Raw genomic sequence first — 16,899 nt, forward strand, 5'->3', positions numbered from 1 at the left:
TTACTTAGTTCCTGGTGAGGCTCTCTTCAGGCCTTGCAGACAGCCACCTTCTTACTGTGTCCTCAGGTGGCCTTTCCTCAGTGCAGTGGGAGGAGAGAGGGAAAGCGCTCTCCCATGTCTTTTCTTTAAGGGCACTGATCCCATCATGGGGGCCCCATCTACGTGACCTAATTGCCTCCCAAAGGTCCCATCTCCTAATACCTCATACTGCAGGTTAAGGCTTCAACATATGGATTTTGGGAGGACACATTCAGTCGGTAACAACCCATATATGATAGACCCAGACTGAACAATTAAGAGGATTTCGGGAAAGCTTGGGCTCTATTTCTAAGCATAATAGTAAGAACTCGTATGAGGTAGGGGTTGTTATTCCCACCTTACATGGGAGGACCCTATAGAACAAAGAGATGAAGCATCTTCCCAAGATGCACAGCTAATGAATGACAGAGCCAAGATTTGACTATACTGGCCCAGAGTTCCCTTGCTTAATGCAGTATGAGGCCCTATAACACCATCCAGAATGGGAGGGAAAAGGCAGAAAGCTACCCCATGTACCTAGAAGCTACTCTTTGGGATGCAGGCAAAGTGTGATGCTAGGCCAGGAAGCAGGTGGTTTGGCCCACTTGGAAATACATTTCTAAGCTGTCTGTCTAAACTTAGAGACTCTGCAGCAATGTAGTTCTAACCTTAGAGGAATAAAAAGGCATAAAATACAATGTTTGATTCAAGTTAAAATCCATTCAGTCATTTAAAAAATTTTATCTTCAGTCCGGATATTTCCTTTCTTTCCAAGAGGATAGTATAACCAACATCCACAGAGACAGAACAATCCATTCTCATTTCTCAGACGGCAGGCTCTTCTCTCAGACCAGAAAGACACAATTTTCAGTGTCCCCTGCTGGCCCCTAGGTAGTCCCTGTGGAAAAGAGGAAGAGCATGTTTCAAAAAACTGAAGCCAAATACAATATGCTGTGAACCCATAACACGTTGCCAATAAGTGAACCACTTGCCCCTTGAGAAATGGGTTCCACCTTCGCCGCCCAAACCCTGACTCCTTTGCCACTAGAATAACCAGGTCCGGTTTCCACAGTGCTGTCACCTGGGCAAGGAGAGGTGTCTCATGGCCACATCACACAGGAAGGAACTGGGGTCAAGAAAGGTTCAAGTGTGTGCTCGTCGGGACATCCCTCGATGGCGACCGGACCTCACATGGGTGTCCGGGCTCTTCCCGGAGACCAGCAGACCGGGCACAGGTCTTTGTGCAGGCGAGCATCCTGCTGGGCCGGGGCCGGACGGCGTCAAGAGAAAGCAGAGGGCAAGATCAAGGGCAAGTCTGGTGGGCCTGGAGCCGCGTCTACTGAGCTGTGAGATCATTCCCCTTTCAGCTGGGCGTTTGCCTAAGGTCCCTGGAGGCCTTCAAAGATCACTCTGTTCTGGGCTCCTTGCCAAGGTCCTGGGTCTACTTGCCAAGCAGGAAGCAGGTCCACAGGCCCTGGGGTGGGACGGGCCGCAGGGAGGCCAGGGCTGGCGGGGACAGAGCCCTGCTGGCTCCAGTTCCCCGGGTGAAGGGAAGGGGACTCTCACTAATGCAGCCTCTTGCCGGAAAAGGTGGTCACCGTGGTGATGGATCTACAGGGACCTGTCTTAGCTTAGCATTCGCTTCTAGTGGAGTAATTGCTTTGCTTTTTATTCAGCCAGTGAGCAGTTTTTGAGCCCCTGCTTTGTGCCAGTGCCTGGCTAGAAAGGCAAAGACAAAAAAACAAAGTCCCCGCCATGAAGGATTGTATAGGTTCCTGGGAATCGGGCCCTCCTTGGGGAGGGAAGGGGTGCAGCCTCAGTGGGCCCTCTGCTCTGGGTGATTGTGGTGGGGAGGGAGGTGCCACTCTTTTCTGGGCGCTGACGATGGGCCTGAGTGTTGCTGACCTCTCCGGCTCCTGCTGGGCATGGAGCAGGCTGAGCTGCCCGAGGACCTGGACCCCTCTAAGGACAGATGCAAAGATCTGTGCTACCCAGGGACTTCCCTGGTGGTCCAGTGGTTGAGAATCTGTCTCCCAGTGCAGGGGACGGGGGTTCGATCCCTAGTTGGGGAACTAAGATCCCACATGCCACGGGGCAACTGAGCCCACGCGCCGCAAATAAGACCCAACGCGGCCAAATAAATAAATAAATATTAAAAATAAAAATTAAAAAAAAAGATCTGTGCTGCCCAGAACAGCAGCCACTGGCCAAACGTGGTGGCTGAAGACTTTAAATAAAATTTAAATCCAGTCCTTCAGTTACATTAGCCACCTTTCCAGTGCTCAGAGCCACCCATGCTGGTGGCAGCTGTATTAGAGCAGACACAGAACCCTCTGCTGTTCCTGTAAGGTCTACTGGATATTCTTCCTGCGTGGATAATTGCAACAGAAAGTGGTCCACGCCGGGTGCCTGTGGAGGGAGGGGCCTACACCAGCTGAGGTGGGGGGCATGGGGAAGCCAGTAGAAGAAGGAAGGGCTCCTCCGGAAGCCGCCTCTCTGCTGAGCCACACCTGAGGCTCCCAGCCATCTCCCAGCAGGACAGAGCCCAGACCTCACCTTGACCTCACCTTGAATGTTGGTGACCCTGGCCTGAGGCCCCTTCCTTCTCCCTGTGTCGCCCCTTCCTTCTCCCTGTGTCTCCTCATCCACTCCATGGCTATGTTTGTACCATCCAGTGGATTGCAAACTGCATCAGAACCCCCTGGAGAGCTTGTTAAAAGACAGGTTCCTGGGCTTCACCCCCAGTTTCTGATCAGTAAGACTGGGGTGAGGCCAGAGAATTTGCGTTTCTAACAAATTCCTGGATAACACTGATGCTGTCAGTCCAAGAACCACACTTTGAAAACCATGGATATGGTCCAAAGAGTCACATTCATTGATTCATTCATTCAACAGATATTTGTTTCATGCTGCCATGGGCTTGGTGCTCTTCCTACATGTGAGCAACCAGGCAAGGTCCCTATTCTGGGGAGCCTACATTTTCGGGAAGAGAGACAGACAGGAAACAAACCTGTGTTGGGTGGTGATGAACATTATGAAGAAGAATAAAGCAGGGCAAAGGAAGAGGCTTCACTGACAGATCATATCTGAGCAGAGACCTAATGGAATATTACTCAGCCATGAAAAGGAACAAAATGGGGTCATTTGTAGAGATGTCAATGGACCTAGAGTCTGTCATACAGCGTGAGGTAAGTCAGAAAGAGAAAAACAAGTATTGTATATTAACGCATATATGTGGGATCTAGAAAAAGCAGTACAGATGAACCTATTTGCAGGGCAGGAATAGAAATGCAGACATAGTGAACGGATGTGTGGACACAACGGGGGAAGGGGAGGGGGGGACAAATTGGGAGATTAGGTTTGACATAAATACACCACCATGTGTAAAACAGATGGCTAGTGGGAACCTGCTGTATAGCACGGGAAGCTCAGCTCGGTGCTCTGTGATGACCCAGATGGGTGGGATGTGGGGTGGGAGGGAGGGAAGTCCCTGAGGGAGGGGATATATGTATACATAGAGCTGATTCACTTCATTGTACAGCAGAAACAACATTGTAAAGCTATTACACTCCAATTTAAAAAAAAAAAAGAAAAAGTGGAGAACAGGTATGACCCAGCCTTTCTGGCCCCGTTTTTGCTCTGCCCTCAGCTTTTTACTCTGAAACGTGAGAGTCGTGTTAAAAATCAAGGGCACCAGTCTATTCAATAGCAAGATTTTGAAGACAAATTCGATGGTGTGTGTATGTGTTTCATTCAAAAGAAGCCTGAGGCTAAAGGCCGTAGATTTGATCCCAGACTGCAGCTCTGCCTTTGGGTCCCAGCAGCTGGGCAGGGTGAGGAGTCCCTAGTGCTAAGGAGGAGGCCGTCGTCATCCCCTTCCACGTGATGCCCTGGGACCCCCAGTCCATAGGGCTCAGGCTCACTTCCAGTTCCCTCTCCCACCCATCCTGCTTAGGCCAAAAGGCGTCTGTGCAGGGTGGCATGGGCAGAGCGTGTCCTGGGGCCTGGGATTCCCTCGCCTAGGCGTCTGAGTTCCTACTGATGGGGGGGTACGACTGCTACAGCGGGGAGGGGGCCAGACCCAGCCAAGGCTCTACTTGCCTTCTTGTCCTGGGTCCTGTCAGCCTGAGCCAGTTAGCTAAATGCTCCTTACTTCTACCCAGCTTTGGGGTCCAGACAGAAGAGTGTTGGTCAACCAACACTTTATCAACCATTGCTGGAAAAATAAGCACATGCAATAGAGTGCGGGAGTCAATAGCGGTCCCTTCCTACGTGAGGACGGTTCCTGGGTTCTACCCTCTTATAAACACAAGCCTTTATGATGAAGTGCAGACCAAGTGCCTTTAACACCTAATTTTCCTTTTCAACCTGTGATATCTTTTAGGCCCAACTGTCTCAGGCCTTAAATGGAGTTTCCGATAAGGCAAAAGAAGCCAAGGAATTTCTAGTTCAATTGAAGAACATTCTGCAGCAGATCCAGGTGAGCAGAGCTCCCACTGGGAGGGGAGTCCCTGCAGGAGGTACGTGAAGCTGAGCAGAGGAAAGGAAAGGCCCCGTGGCAGGTGCTTTTCAGTGCTGAACGTGAGAAGGCCTAATTGTCCCACTGCACACCCTCAGAGTTGCGGACATCACTCACTCAATCCACTGACACCCCCATGACATCTGATAGGAAAGGGATTTTGCATAACTCAGAATCCTAGAAAGAGAGCCGGGCAGAAATAATGCAGCACTCTGCGTTGCCACGTAGACCTAGGTGGTATCCGTATACGGTGCTTTTGTACCAATGCATCAAAATATAAAAGCATCATTTACTAAACAAATGTATTTACTGAGCACCCATGCTTTGTCACATACAAGCCCGATGCAGATCAATTCGGCACAGCCTCTGTCCCCAGGAGCTCTGTCTGTCGGGGAGAGAGCGTATAAATACATGCACGCGTGGAGGAACTTTCACACAGATCACAAACCGCAGAGCATTCCGGTGTCTGGATGGGAAAAAGGACTGAGGGCACTGAATTCCTAACCAGCCAATAAAAACCATCCTTCCTAATAAGTGAAAGCCCAGAATTCAGCTGCCAGGCATTTCCTGTCCTGGTTCTGATGTTTCAGGGACACTGGAGGTATCCGTTTGATGGGGCTGCTGTAACAAGGTACCATCGATTGAGTGGCTTCAACAACAGTAACTTATTTTCTCATAGTTCTGGAGGCTGGAAGTCCAAGATCAAGGTGTCAGCAGGAATGGCTCCTCCCAGGGCCTCTCTCCTTGGTCTACAGACAGCCATCTTCTCCCTGTGTCCTCACACCGTCCTCCCTCTGTGTGTGTCTGTGTCGTGATCTCCTCTTGTAAGGACACCAGTCAGACTGGATCAGGGCCCAGGCTGATGACATCATTTAACTTACTTCTTTCAAGGTCCTGTCTCCAAACACAGTCCCATTCTGAGGTCATGGGGGTTAGGACTTAAAATAGGAACTTGGGGCAGGGGTGAGAGAGAACACCATCAGCCCATGACACGAGGTCTGAATCCAGGCTGACCTGAATGATGTTGAAAGTTTTGGGTTTTTTTTTTTTTTTTTAGAATTGAGAGAGACAGATCCTACAGCAAGAACAGTGGGTTTTGTTTGTTTTACTGTTTTCTGATTAGAGAAAGCAAAAGTATGTTATAGAAATTTTGCAAAGTAGAGAATAACAGACAGAAGTAAGAAAAGTTCACCAATATCTCAGCCCCTGAGGTGACCCCCTCACCATTCTGACATGTTCCACTACCTTACACACACACGTGCACACACAGTATGCGATTATGCTGCACACACTTGCAGCTGCTCTTTTTCCCCTTAGGTCTCTCTCATGAGCTTTTCCCATGACATTGAAAACCCTCACAAACCCTCACGGTTTGGATGACTCTGAATATTCACTCCATCCTATAGATGTGCAGAGACTCACATGTGCACTGTTTCCAGTTTAGTAATGGGATAGCTCACTCCGGGACGAGCTTGCTGGTGTGCCCCTGTGTCTCTAGTGCTGGCCACGTTTCCGAGTGTCTTCTCCCTAAAGCTGTCTGCATCCCGCAGGAGAACGGCCTGGACTACGAGGCCTGCCTGGTGGCTCAGTGTGACGCGCTGGTTGATGCTCTAACCCGGCAGAAAGCCAAGCTGCTTACCAAGGTTACCAAAGAGAGGGAACACAAGCTGAAGGTGGGTCCCCAGGCGACCGACGCCCTCGGTCCCATCACAGCCTCTGAGCCGAGCTTGGGGGAGCACGCAGTGTAGGCTCTGGGTCAGTGTTAGTTGAGTGAACGAATGAATGAACGAACGAACGAATGAATGAATGAATGAATGGGGAGAGGAAGGGCTGAGCAAGTTGGCCTGGGACCTACTTACACTCGTGTCACTTTCCCTGAAGCAATCAGCACCCCTGCTCTCTCTCCAAAGCTGGAGGGAGATGCCTGAATCCTGCTGTTTTTAGTCAGAAGACCACCCTCTCCCATCTTCTCCCGGGCCCTGTTTTCTGTCGAAGGGACACTGCCTGTTCTCATCTTGCAGAGCAGAGGTGGCCACGGCAGGTGACAAGGCTCCAGCTCTCCCCCTTCTTCGAGCTTTCTGATGTCTGGTGCTCGCAGTGGTCAGCAGGGACACCACGGCCAGTGGCCACCGCGGCAGGGGGGAGGCTTCCCTCCACTCGGCACTGGGTCCCCGGGCCAGGCAGGTACCCCATGAACACCCTGCCTTGACAGAAACTACTCACCTCATTGTCTGGGCTCGATCTATTCTACAGACATTTCCCAACTGAATCAGGAAATGTTACTTTCAAGGAAAGAAGGAGTGAGCGTTGGGGATGATCCATGGTTTACATGCAAAGCAGCCGAGCCCCTTGAGTTTCCTCCCAACGAGTGAGACTGGGGCACCGGTCACTAGGAGGGTTTCAGAGGGTGCACGTTCTCTGCTTTTCTATCCAGAGTTCAGGAAGTTTGCTCTGTTGGGTGTGGCGATCCTGCTTGTTGGTAAGTGGATCCATTTACCGCCCGCATAACAAGGGCACGTGGAGCTCAGGAACACAGCAGCAGCAGGAGAGGGTGCAAGGCAGCCAGGCCCCATGCCGCTTGCCGCTGCAGCCGGGCTGCTGTTCCTCGATGAGACAGTTACTAGGGATACTTCTCGTGGCAGATGGTTTGGGACCAGATCAATCACTGCACGCTGAAGCTGCGCCAGTCCACGGGGCTGATGGAGTACTGCCTGGAGGTGATCAAGGAGAACGACCCCTCCGGGTTTCTGCAGGTGAGCGGGCTATAGGCATCGTTCCTCCAAATCCACTGCCATGCCCCAGACTAGCCGAGATTCTAGGAAGGTCCCTCCCAGCGGCTTGGAGTTGAGCAGAATCTCCTGTGCTCAGCGATTCCAGAAGACCTAGGTTCTCATCTTGGCTCTGCATCTCACTAGCTGTGACCCTGGCTCTGTGTCATCCATCCTTAAATGAGGAGATCAAACATCATAATCTCTAGGGCTGAAATGCCGTGCTTTCGTGCCTCGACTTGAAACCCCAATTCAACATTTTCCCCACAGATGAGAAAAGACAGTCTTTGCCAGTCAAGCTGGAAAGATTGCACAGGAAGAAGTGAGTCAGAAGAATCCACATGACCCGTTCCCTCAGGGTGCGGAGTCCTGCAGGTCTGGACACGTGACTGCTGCCTGCAAAGCCAGTGCAGCCTTGCTGGGCATCCTTCCAGCAGCCAGTCTGACTCGGGGTCACGAGCACCTCTTGGGATCGTGTGTGTGATTCAGATGGAAGCTCTGTCCTCCGTCTCTGGGGAACATGATGAATCTCCTGGACTGGTCCCCAGGAAGGGTGCATAGGGTCATGGCTCTACAGGGACACGTGCAAATGTCTGAGTGAGCAGGACTTTCCAGCAGAGGAGAACAGAGCTGTGGGTTTGATGCAGTAAGAGTTTGGAGCAGAAGCTGCAGCAACAACGTGGAGGAAACACAGTGGGAGGGAGGGAGCTTCATGCTCCTGGGGATGAAGGACCTGCTTTCAGACCCTGGGACAAACCACTAGTATGTTTCACTTTGCAAAGTGCTAGATCTAGCAAAGAGGTAGAGTGAAGACTGTTCTTGTATATTTTTAAAGTACTGAACTTCTCTAGTAGTCCAGTGGTTAGAACTCCGCGCTTCCACTGCAGGGGGCGTGGTTTTGATCCCTGGTCGGGGAAGACCCCACATGACGCGCAGTGCGGCCAAAATAAATAAATAAAGTAAAAAAATTCTTTTAAAAAGTATCATTTGCTTCACAAAAGGGTTTAGCCTAAAACAGCAAGTGCTTCTTTACATTTAACATGACTAAGCTGTTAAAAGATGATCTCTGCCAGGGCTTGAGTGGGCGTGCTTAGCCACCGCAGCCCCCTAAGCCCACAAAGTCCCTGTCCCTTCCTTACCCCCTGCTACGTTATTTTCCCTTTGCACGTGGAAACCCTAAACTCTGTGCTTCCTTTAAGATCTCGGACGCCCTGATCAAGCGTGTCCAGGTGTCTCAAGAGCAGTGGGTCAAAGGTGCCCTGGAGCCCAAGGTGTCTGCAGAGTTTGAACTGACCTTGGACAGCGAGCCACTGCTGCAGGCCATCCACCAGCTGGACTTCATTCAGATGAAATGTAGGGGTGAGCCGTGGTTGGCCCAGTTCAGTTGATGCTTCTTCTGGAAGAGGCATCCACTCTGTGGCGCAGCTTAGCGCCTTCAGAAGACTTGTGACACTGGTGTGACACAGAGTGGGAGGGAGGGACTCCTGAGTCACAGACCTGGGTTCACATCCCAGCTCAGCGACCCTCAAGCTGGGTGACCTCTGTGGGTAGCACCCAGCCTGAGCAAAACTTTTCCCATTTATGAAAGAGGATCATTTGTTCATTCAGAGACACCTATCGAGTGTCTACCACATGCCAGGCACCATCCTAGGTGCTCAGGACACAGCCGTGAGCAAGTCTACAGACTCCCTCACTAGACTGAGCTGATATTTAGAGAAAGAAATAGATAACACATCGATAATACAATACAACAGATAGTATAATGTAAACTGATAGTGGCAGGTGGGAAAAACAAGGTGCCTTTTGAGAAGGGGGCATTAGTAGACATGGAGGGGAGGTATTTTGAGGTGAGGAGGAAAGAGATGTAAGGGAAGAACATTCCAGAAGGCCGAGGGGTGGTGAGTGCAAAGGCCCCGAGGCAGGTATAAGTGTTCTGTGTTCCAAGAAGAGCGAGAAGGTCAGAGGTGAGAGCAGACGGGAGAAGGTGGTGGATCATAGCGGTGAGTTCAGAGACCCACGGGGGACACGAGCTAAGGGTTAAGTAAAGTTTGCATAACTTTCCCCAGGTTACAAAATTAGCAAGTGACATCACCCTGCCTCTCCAAAGACCTTAAGGGTACATTCAGGAGAGGGAATGAAGCTCTTTGGTTTTTTTAGACTAATATATCCAAGGGCCGAGTGCCACACCTACAGAATCTGTGAACTCAGGAAAATCCTTACTTGCAAAATGCATGGCCATTTTTAAACCAGAGACACCCAGTCTCTTGTGCATCTCTGTGCTTTCTCCCATACTCAGTTTGCACCTCCCAATCTCACCTTAATAGAACTTATGAGACACTTGACTCAAATCCCTAATTCCACGGGTTGACTGCCCGATACGGTAAGATTGCCTCTCCTTCCGGGATCTAGTTCCCGGGGCCTTTAAAATGCTTCCAGACAAAGGTTTCAGTGGGTCTTTGCATTTTGCCCTTCCCCGCCCCCGAGGGCACCTTCCGGGCCCCAGGTGTGAGCTGCTCGCTGCCCTGTGCAGAGGGTCCACAGAGGCCGGGCTGCAAGTCCTCGCCAGCTGCTCATGGGGCCGAGTTAAAACCAGTGATTCTCAGTGGGCAGGTGGGCAGGGGGCAGCTCTTCCTCAGGGCTCCAGACCCAGAGGGGTGGAGGCACCTGCCAGGCCTCTCCCTGCCCCAGATCCCAGGACCCCCGTCCAGGGTTGAGAAGCACACCGAGCTGTGCCCACGAGCAGCCAGGAGTGACGCAGGGGGGCCACCTTTTGCTCCTGGGGTGCGGCCGGGTCCACGCAGCCGCCCTGTGCCCTGCAGGTGTTTGTGCACTAAAGCCCACCTGTCCCCGTCACAGTGCCACCCGTGCCCCTGCTGCAGCTGGAGAAGTGCTGCACCCGGAACAACAGCGTCACGCTGGCCTGGAGGACACCGCCCTTCACCCACAGCACCGTGGACGGCTACATCCTGGAGCTGGACGACGGAGACGGGGGCCAGTTCCGGGTGAGGCCCCGCTGCTTGCCGGGGGGAGCTCGCACTGTCCCAGGCTCTGCACCAGCCCGGGGGGCTGCCCTTAGCTCTGATGCCACCAGCGAGGGCATCGGCCCCCAGGACCCAGAGCCAGTGGGCCTGGGCTCACGGGACGTGGGGCTTCTCTACCGAGGGCTGGGTCTGGGCAGGCAGAGGTGGCAGCCACAGAAAGTTCTGGATGGTTTTTCTGTGAAGACTGACACAGGTCGGAGGCCAAGGTAGAGCTCCGAAAAGGTGTCCCCTGCGGTACCCACTTCCCAGTCGGCCCAGCAGCGCAGTGGTATCTGGTGAGCACCCTCCCACCCAGCACCCCAAAGCCGCTCCCCACCCCCTCGAGGTTCCTTCACACCTGCCTTACCCGGTTCAGTGATTAGTTCACCTGGCAAGGTGGGAAGACACCTGAGAAATGTTTGTTGGGTTGGGGTGACCGTCTACATCCATGTCCCAAATGATGAAGTCTGTGCGGACAGTGAATACCCTTAGCGAGTCACAAGTGCATCTTCTAGTCTCAGCCGGTGGTAGCAAACCTGGACGGCTCCCCACCCCAAGCCAGCGCCCTAACACATCTCTACCGTGAGACGTCACACAGTGAAGTTCAGGCCCCCGTCCAGTTGTTGTGTTGACAGGAACACCAGGGAGTACAAACTCTGGGTCTGCTGAGAGCTCCACCTTTCTGTCCCTGAGAGACTAAATAAAGACTCGTTCTAACAAACCAGCACAGTCATAACAATTCTCATACTTCTCCTGGGAAGTGGCACCCATTCAACGTCTCTTGCCAACAGTCAATATTCTCTTCGTTTCCCTCAACTGGATTGATGCCTATGTCTTCTCTTTTCTTTGTTTCAAGAATTTCAGAGTTGGGGAAATCACTGCAGTACTCCCTTGGGAATAATTGAGTCCCTGGGGATATGGGCTCTTCAGTGAGAAGCTGAGGTTGCTTTGGCCAGGAATAGTGGGTCATACACTGGGTCCAGAACCTCAGCCGTTCCGGTCGTGCAAATGAGCTAGGAACTGACAGAGCTCCCTGACTAACCAGAAACCAGGAGGAGAGCTTATGGTTTTGAAACGGGAAGAAAGAGGAGACTGTTTGAGATGTTAAAAGAAGCAGCCAGGACTTCCCTGGTGGCGCGGTGGTTAAGAATCCGCCTGCCAATGCAGGGGACATGGGTTCGAGCCCTGATCTGGGAAGATCCCACATGCTGTGGAGCAACTAAGCCCTCTAGAGCCCACGAGCCACAACTACTGAGCCTGTGTGCCACAGCTACTGAAGCCCGAATGCCTAGAGCCCGTGCTCCACAACAAGAGAAGCCACCGCAGTGAGAAGCCCGTGCACTGCAACGAAGAGTAGCCCCCGCACACTGCAACGAAGACCCAACGCAGCCAAAACTAAATATAAAATAAATAAATAAATCTTTAAAAAATAAAAATAAAAGCAGCAGCCACAGGGCTCAACTGAAGATGGCTTCTCCCCTTTGAAGCATGACCACTAACAAAAGCTCCACCCAAGGGCTAGAATTTATGAGAAACCATGTGTTATAGTGGGAAAAGCGTGGACGCTGAATGCAGACAGACCTGGATTTGAACGCTGGCTTCTAAATGGATTAACTGTGATCTTGGGCAAGTTGCCTAACTTCTCTGAGTATCCTTGTGAATAAAATAACGAAAATAATAGCAATGTCCCAGGGTTGTATGAGGATTAAGATGTCTTATACAGGGACTTTCCTGGCGGTCCAGTGGGTAAGACTCCGTGCTCCCAGTGCAGGGGTCCCGGGTTCAATCCTTAGATCCTGCATGCATGCCGCAACTAAGAATTCTGCAGGCCGCAACGAAGATCCTGCGTGCCGCAACTAAGACCCTGGTGCAACCAAAATAATACTAACATAAATAAACACTTTTTTAAAAGATGCCTTATACAATGCCTGGCACACAGCTACTATTATCAATAACTTGGAAAAACAAATGAAGTGAAACACCCCTGAGCAACCAAGCCGGAAAGATGTTTTAGACAAACTAAGCTGAATGTAATGACATAGGTGAGGTGTACGGCTATGCATTTGGGGGAAGTTAATAGGACAGAGTAAGTTTGAAGTAAACGGGAAACAAAGTAAATGTTCTAGAAAAGGATCTTTGGGGTCCGATGCAGAAATGTCCCACCCTCTGGGGAGGCCAGGAGAAAAGCAGCTCTAGGAGTCCCAAAAGGAGTAGGAAGATGGCAGCCTCGGCGGTGGGAGAAGCGGGGAAGGAGGTGGCGTGCCCATCTTACTCCGGAAATGGCCAAATCAACTTGAACCACCTGTGCCTGGCCACGCCCTTCCTCCATCTGCCTTTTCCCATCATGTGTGATGACCCTTCCCTTTCAAATATCTTTCGTTTTGTTTATTTAGATGCTTAGCCCATGTTTTTTCTAACTTAATTTCCCACTGGAAACCAATAATCCCCTCTTGTTCCAACCGAGAAGGAAGTGGGGTTTTCTGCAGCCCCACTCCCGGGCTCCGGAGTCCTGTCCGTCCGGTCTCTCCTCTGCAGAGGCAGGACGGGCTCGGGCAGCATCCCGGCTACCGCGCCTCAAACCTTCACAGGAGAGGGCCCATCCATCAGCCAATAGGAAGAGTTTGTGTCCAATTTGGACGTGGCCTGAGACTCGGCCACCACGTGTCCAAAATCTCCTTATTAATAACTCTGTTGGGATACTAGCACTCTTGACGTCACCGTGCGGCTAAGAGAAACTTTCCACATAACGGAGGTGCCTGACGAGCTGTCTGGGTCTCTTCCAGGAGGTATACGTCGGCAAGGAGACCCTGTGCACCATCGACGGCCTTCACTTCAACAGCACCTACAATGCCAGGGTCAAGGCTTTCAACTCCTCTGGCGTCGGGCCCTACAGTAAGACCGTCGTCCTGCAGACGTCCGACGGTGAGCCCTGGGGTGTCTTGGGGGAAACAGATTCAGGCCCAACCCACATTTCATCCCACAGACAGGCAGACAGACAAGGGAAATCTGTGAGCTGCTCATGAGGGAGTGGAGGAAACAGGTGAGTCTGTCTCTTCCAGCCCCGCCCCTGCTCCGCTCACCTGGCTCCATGCCTCACCTCCCTGCCCTCCAGCCACGAAGGAAAGAGACACTCCTTCACCCCATTTGCTGGAGCTGGGAAGGGAGGCTAAACTCCCACTTCCGAGGGGCTGAGAGCAGGTAGGATGGTCCCAGAGAAGAGAAGGCACGCGGCTGCCAGGGAGAAACCCACCCCTCGAATACCCAGCACGAGAGCTCAGATCTGAGGCGCGCCCACCACGCTTCAGCCTTTCAGGTTTCAGGCAACGAGCACGTCGGCGTTCCGCGGGATTTTGATCACCTGAGTCCTTAGCGTCAAGGGATGATGTAGGGGTCCCAGGACGGTGCCGGCCCTGTGTTTAGTGTCATTGTTTATCCCAGCACATCCTCTGACTGCCCTGAGGAACACGTGACAGCCTGGACTGTCTCCCAGGGACAGGAGCAGATGACGCTTTTCCCCCCGGGATGGGTTCACCAGCTGTGCGCCCATGGGGGCCCTCGCCTGCCAGCGGGCTGTGAAGCGGAGCCTGGAGCTCTGGGGCTTTGGTGACTTCGCTTCACCTCTCTGCATCTCAAATTCCCCTCCCACGAGGTGGGGTCTGGATATCTACTCCCCCCTCACTCATAACAGTGCCCGAAGCGTGCAGAAGGGGCTCAGAAACCAAGATTCCACGAAAGCATTTAGATTGGAGGCCTGAATGTCTGTGTTCCTTGGCGAGGTTGGGTTCATGGGATTGGGATCTTGGATGAACACAGAGGAGGGAACGTGAGTGTCTGTGTGTGTGTGTGTGTGTGTGTGTGTGTGTGTGTGTGAATCGCACAGGGAAGAACATTAGACACCGGGTGCCCGCTTCCTGAGAGATGCCAGTGAGTCTGTGTCTCCGAGCCTAGGTCACAGTCTGCCACTCACCCTGCACCTCTTGCCCCTTCCTTTCCAGTGGCCTGGTTCACGTTTGACCCCAACTCTGGGCACCGGGACATCATTTTATCCAATGACAACCAGACGGCCACCTGCAGCAGCTACGATGACCGGGTGGTGCTGGGCACGGCGGCCTTCTCCAAGGGCGTGCATTACTGGGAGCTGCACGTGGACCGCTACGACAGCCACCCGGACCCCGCCTTCGGGGTGGCCAGGGCCAGCGTGGGCAAGGACATGATGCTGGGCAAGGACGACAAGGCCTGGGCCATGTACGTGGACAACAACCGCAGCTGGTTCATGCACTGCAGCTCCCACACCAACAGGTGCGTGAGCCCTCGGCCTCCCCGTCGCGGGGCTTAGGGATGAGAGTCCTCCTGCTGTTCCCACGTTCCAGGGTCGGGAATGGCGGGCAGTGTTTTCCGCCACTTTGGCGTCCAACTTCCAGGGAGAAGCGAGCGCTGGCCCGCAGTGCAGTTGGAGGAATCGGACAGGGTCTAGAGCACAGCAGAGCCAGCGGGTGTGCAGGCCACTCAGCGAGCCCCGCACCTGGGTTCCGCCGCCCCGCGGTTCTGCTTTCCTCCACACCCGTCAGCCCAGCGGGGCTGCGAATCAGCCCAGCGGGATGTGCGGCACCCTTGGGGCGCTCCTTGCTGGTGGCTCTGTCCCGGGCACCCCCAGCACTGCCTCACCCTGAGCCCGGCCCTGGCAGTGGTGTCACCAGGCTGGACACGGGAAACTCCCATGCTGGGGGGACGGGCCCTCTGGGGCTGCCCTGGCCAAGGAACCCACAAGTGGAGGGTTATGACCCTCGGAGCTGCCTCCTTGCTGTGGTGTTTCCTTCCCAGTCTGCTGAGGGCCTTCTCCCCAGCGGGCAGAGGCAAGGGGCCCTGAGACGCCGACCTCCCTGCACGCCAGCGCTGGGCAACGTCAGCTCTGGGGGCTCTCGGTGCTCTGGGCCCACCTGCAGCTCCTGCAAATGGCCCCAGGGGTCCTGGTCTGGGGCAGGGACTTGCCTGAGGATCCTCGGGGCGGAGTGGGGGGGGCGGATGGAGGCCGATCGGACCCTCCCACCTGCTTTTCACTGGCAGTGACCATCTCTCCAGAGGCAGCTCTGCGCGGGCGCTGCGGGGAGGTCGGGCCCACCAGCTCCGTCTCTACTCGCTTAGGCCACGCAGGAGCCCAGATACACTGGGACGGGCGTAACCAGAGAGAGCAGGTGCGGAGCTTTCTTCGTGCCCCGTGCTGTGGGAAGCCCCTGGCTCCTACGGTTCCATCTGGGCCCCGGGAACGTGCGACTGGGATCGCCATTTTGCAGATTATGAGACTGGGGCTTAAGGTTGATGCCCAAGCCACAGGGCTCATTAGAGGCGGTGTCAGGGTTTAACTCAGGATGCCGGCTCCAGTTCCGGAGGGCAGGGGCGGGGCGGGGCGGAGCGGGCGGGGGTGGGCCGGGGGACCCCGGGGGAGGCGGCCGCTTGGGCGGGACTCACGCCGGTGCCTCAGGCGGGTCGTTACCGCCACCTGGTGGTCAGCATCTGAACAGCACCAACAGGCCCGCTGCCAGTTCCCTTCCCAACCGGCGGGCTCCTGCCCTGGGCCCCGGCTCACCCTCCGGGAAACCTGCCCTCTGAAAACACACAGCGAGCGCTCCTCGCCGTTTCCCGTGCTCCCAGCCCACCATCAGCCTCCAGCTGACCAGCTCATTCCCAGTAAGGAAAGGACAAGGATGGTTTGGTGATCCGAGCAGAGCAGCCAGTGTCAAGGCCGGCCGACCTCAGCCCCAGCCAAGGGAGGGGACCGTCCGACGGCCTCGGCCCGCCCGCCCCGGTGTGCCCGCCTAAGGACCGGCCCCGCCCGGTGGAGGCGAATCCCAGCCACCACGAAATGGAGCCTCGCAGCAGGTGCCAGGAGCGTCACGACGCACGCCCTGTGCCCCGCTGCGGGTCACCGTGGGATGGCCAGCGCCCTGCCCTGCCGCGGGGGCTGTGTTTTTAGGCGAGGGTACCCGCAGCATCCTTTCGGGGATCCTCCCGTCCTCACCTACGTGCCGGGCTCCTCTTCCCAGGACGGAAGGCGGCGTGTGCAAGGGGGCCACCGTGGGCGTGCTGCTGGACCTGAACGAGCACACCCTGACCTTCTTCATCAACGGGCAGCAGCAGGGCCCTACGGCCTTCAGCCACGTGGACGGGGTCTTCATGCCGGCTCTCAGCCTCAACCGCAACGTGCAGGTACCACGCACCCTCCAGGCCAGGGCCCGTCTGCCGCCCCCGGCCCCAGCCCCACTGCCCGTGGGCCTCCAAAGTGCGCCGGGCAAAGGGGGCTCTAAAGAAGACGCCCGCGGTGCCGTCCATGCAGGGAGCTTACCTACCGGCGCACCTGGGCATCCCCTGGAGACGCTCCTCTCCGGCATGATGTTTGCTTGCTTGTCCGCTTGAAACAAACGAGCAGAGGCTCTAGGTGGCGGCTTCGGGGCGGTGTGTGAAGCGGGCAGGTGACAGGCAGGGTGGAGAGGGCCAGGGAGGGTGGAGGAGGGAGGCAAGTCCTGCTTCCATGTCCTGGGAGAGAGGAAGGTCGGTGTCCCTGCCCGGCGTGGGCCCC

General features: G+C 54.5%; 1 protein-coding gene across 2 annotated transcripts in view; it reads left to right on the plus strand.

The window, feature by feature from the left end:
- Nucleotides 1-16,899, plus strand: part of TRIM67 (tripartite motif containing 67) — a 50,999-nt gene that overhangs the window by 27,433 nt on the left and 6,667 nt on the right. The window contains exons 2-9 of one of the 2 annotated variants that reach the window (XM_081237702.1): nucleotides 4,403-4,498; nucleotides 6,088-6,210; nucleotides 7,180-7,290; nucleotides 8,505-8,664; nucleotides 10,162-10,307; nucleotides 13,109-13,247; nucleotides 14,321-14,624; nucleotides 16,367-16,529. In XM_081237702.1, coding sequence (XP_081093828.1) covers nucleotides 4,403-4,498; nucleotides 6,088-6,210; nucleotides 7,180-7,290; nucleotides 8,505-8,664; nucleotides 10,162-10,307; nucleotides 13,109-13,247; nucleotides 14,321-14,624; nucleotides 16,367-16,529 — 1,242 coding nt within the window. The remainder of the gene's footprint in view (nucleotides 1-4,402; nucleotides 4,499-6,087; nucleotides 6,211-7,179; nucleotides 7,291-8,504; nucleotides 8,665-10,161; nucleotides 10,308-13,108; nucleotides 13,248-14,320; nucleotides 14,625-16,366; nucleotides 16,530-16,899) is intronic. The other variant, XM_081237701.1, reaches the window with a different exon arrangement.

Source organism: Mesoplodon bidens (assembly GCF_964165515.1).
Source record: "Mesoplodon bidens genome assembly, chromosome: 1".
NCBI lineage: Eukaryota > Metazoa > Chordata > Mammalia > Artiodactyla > Ziphiidae > Mesoplodon > Mesoplodon bidens.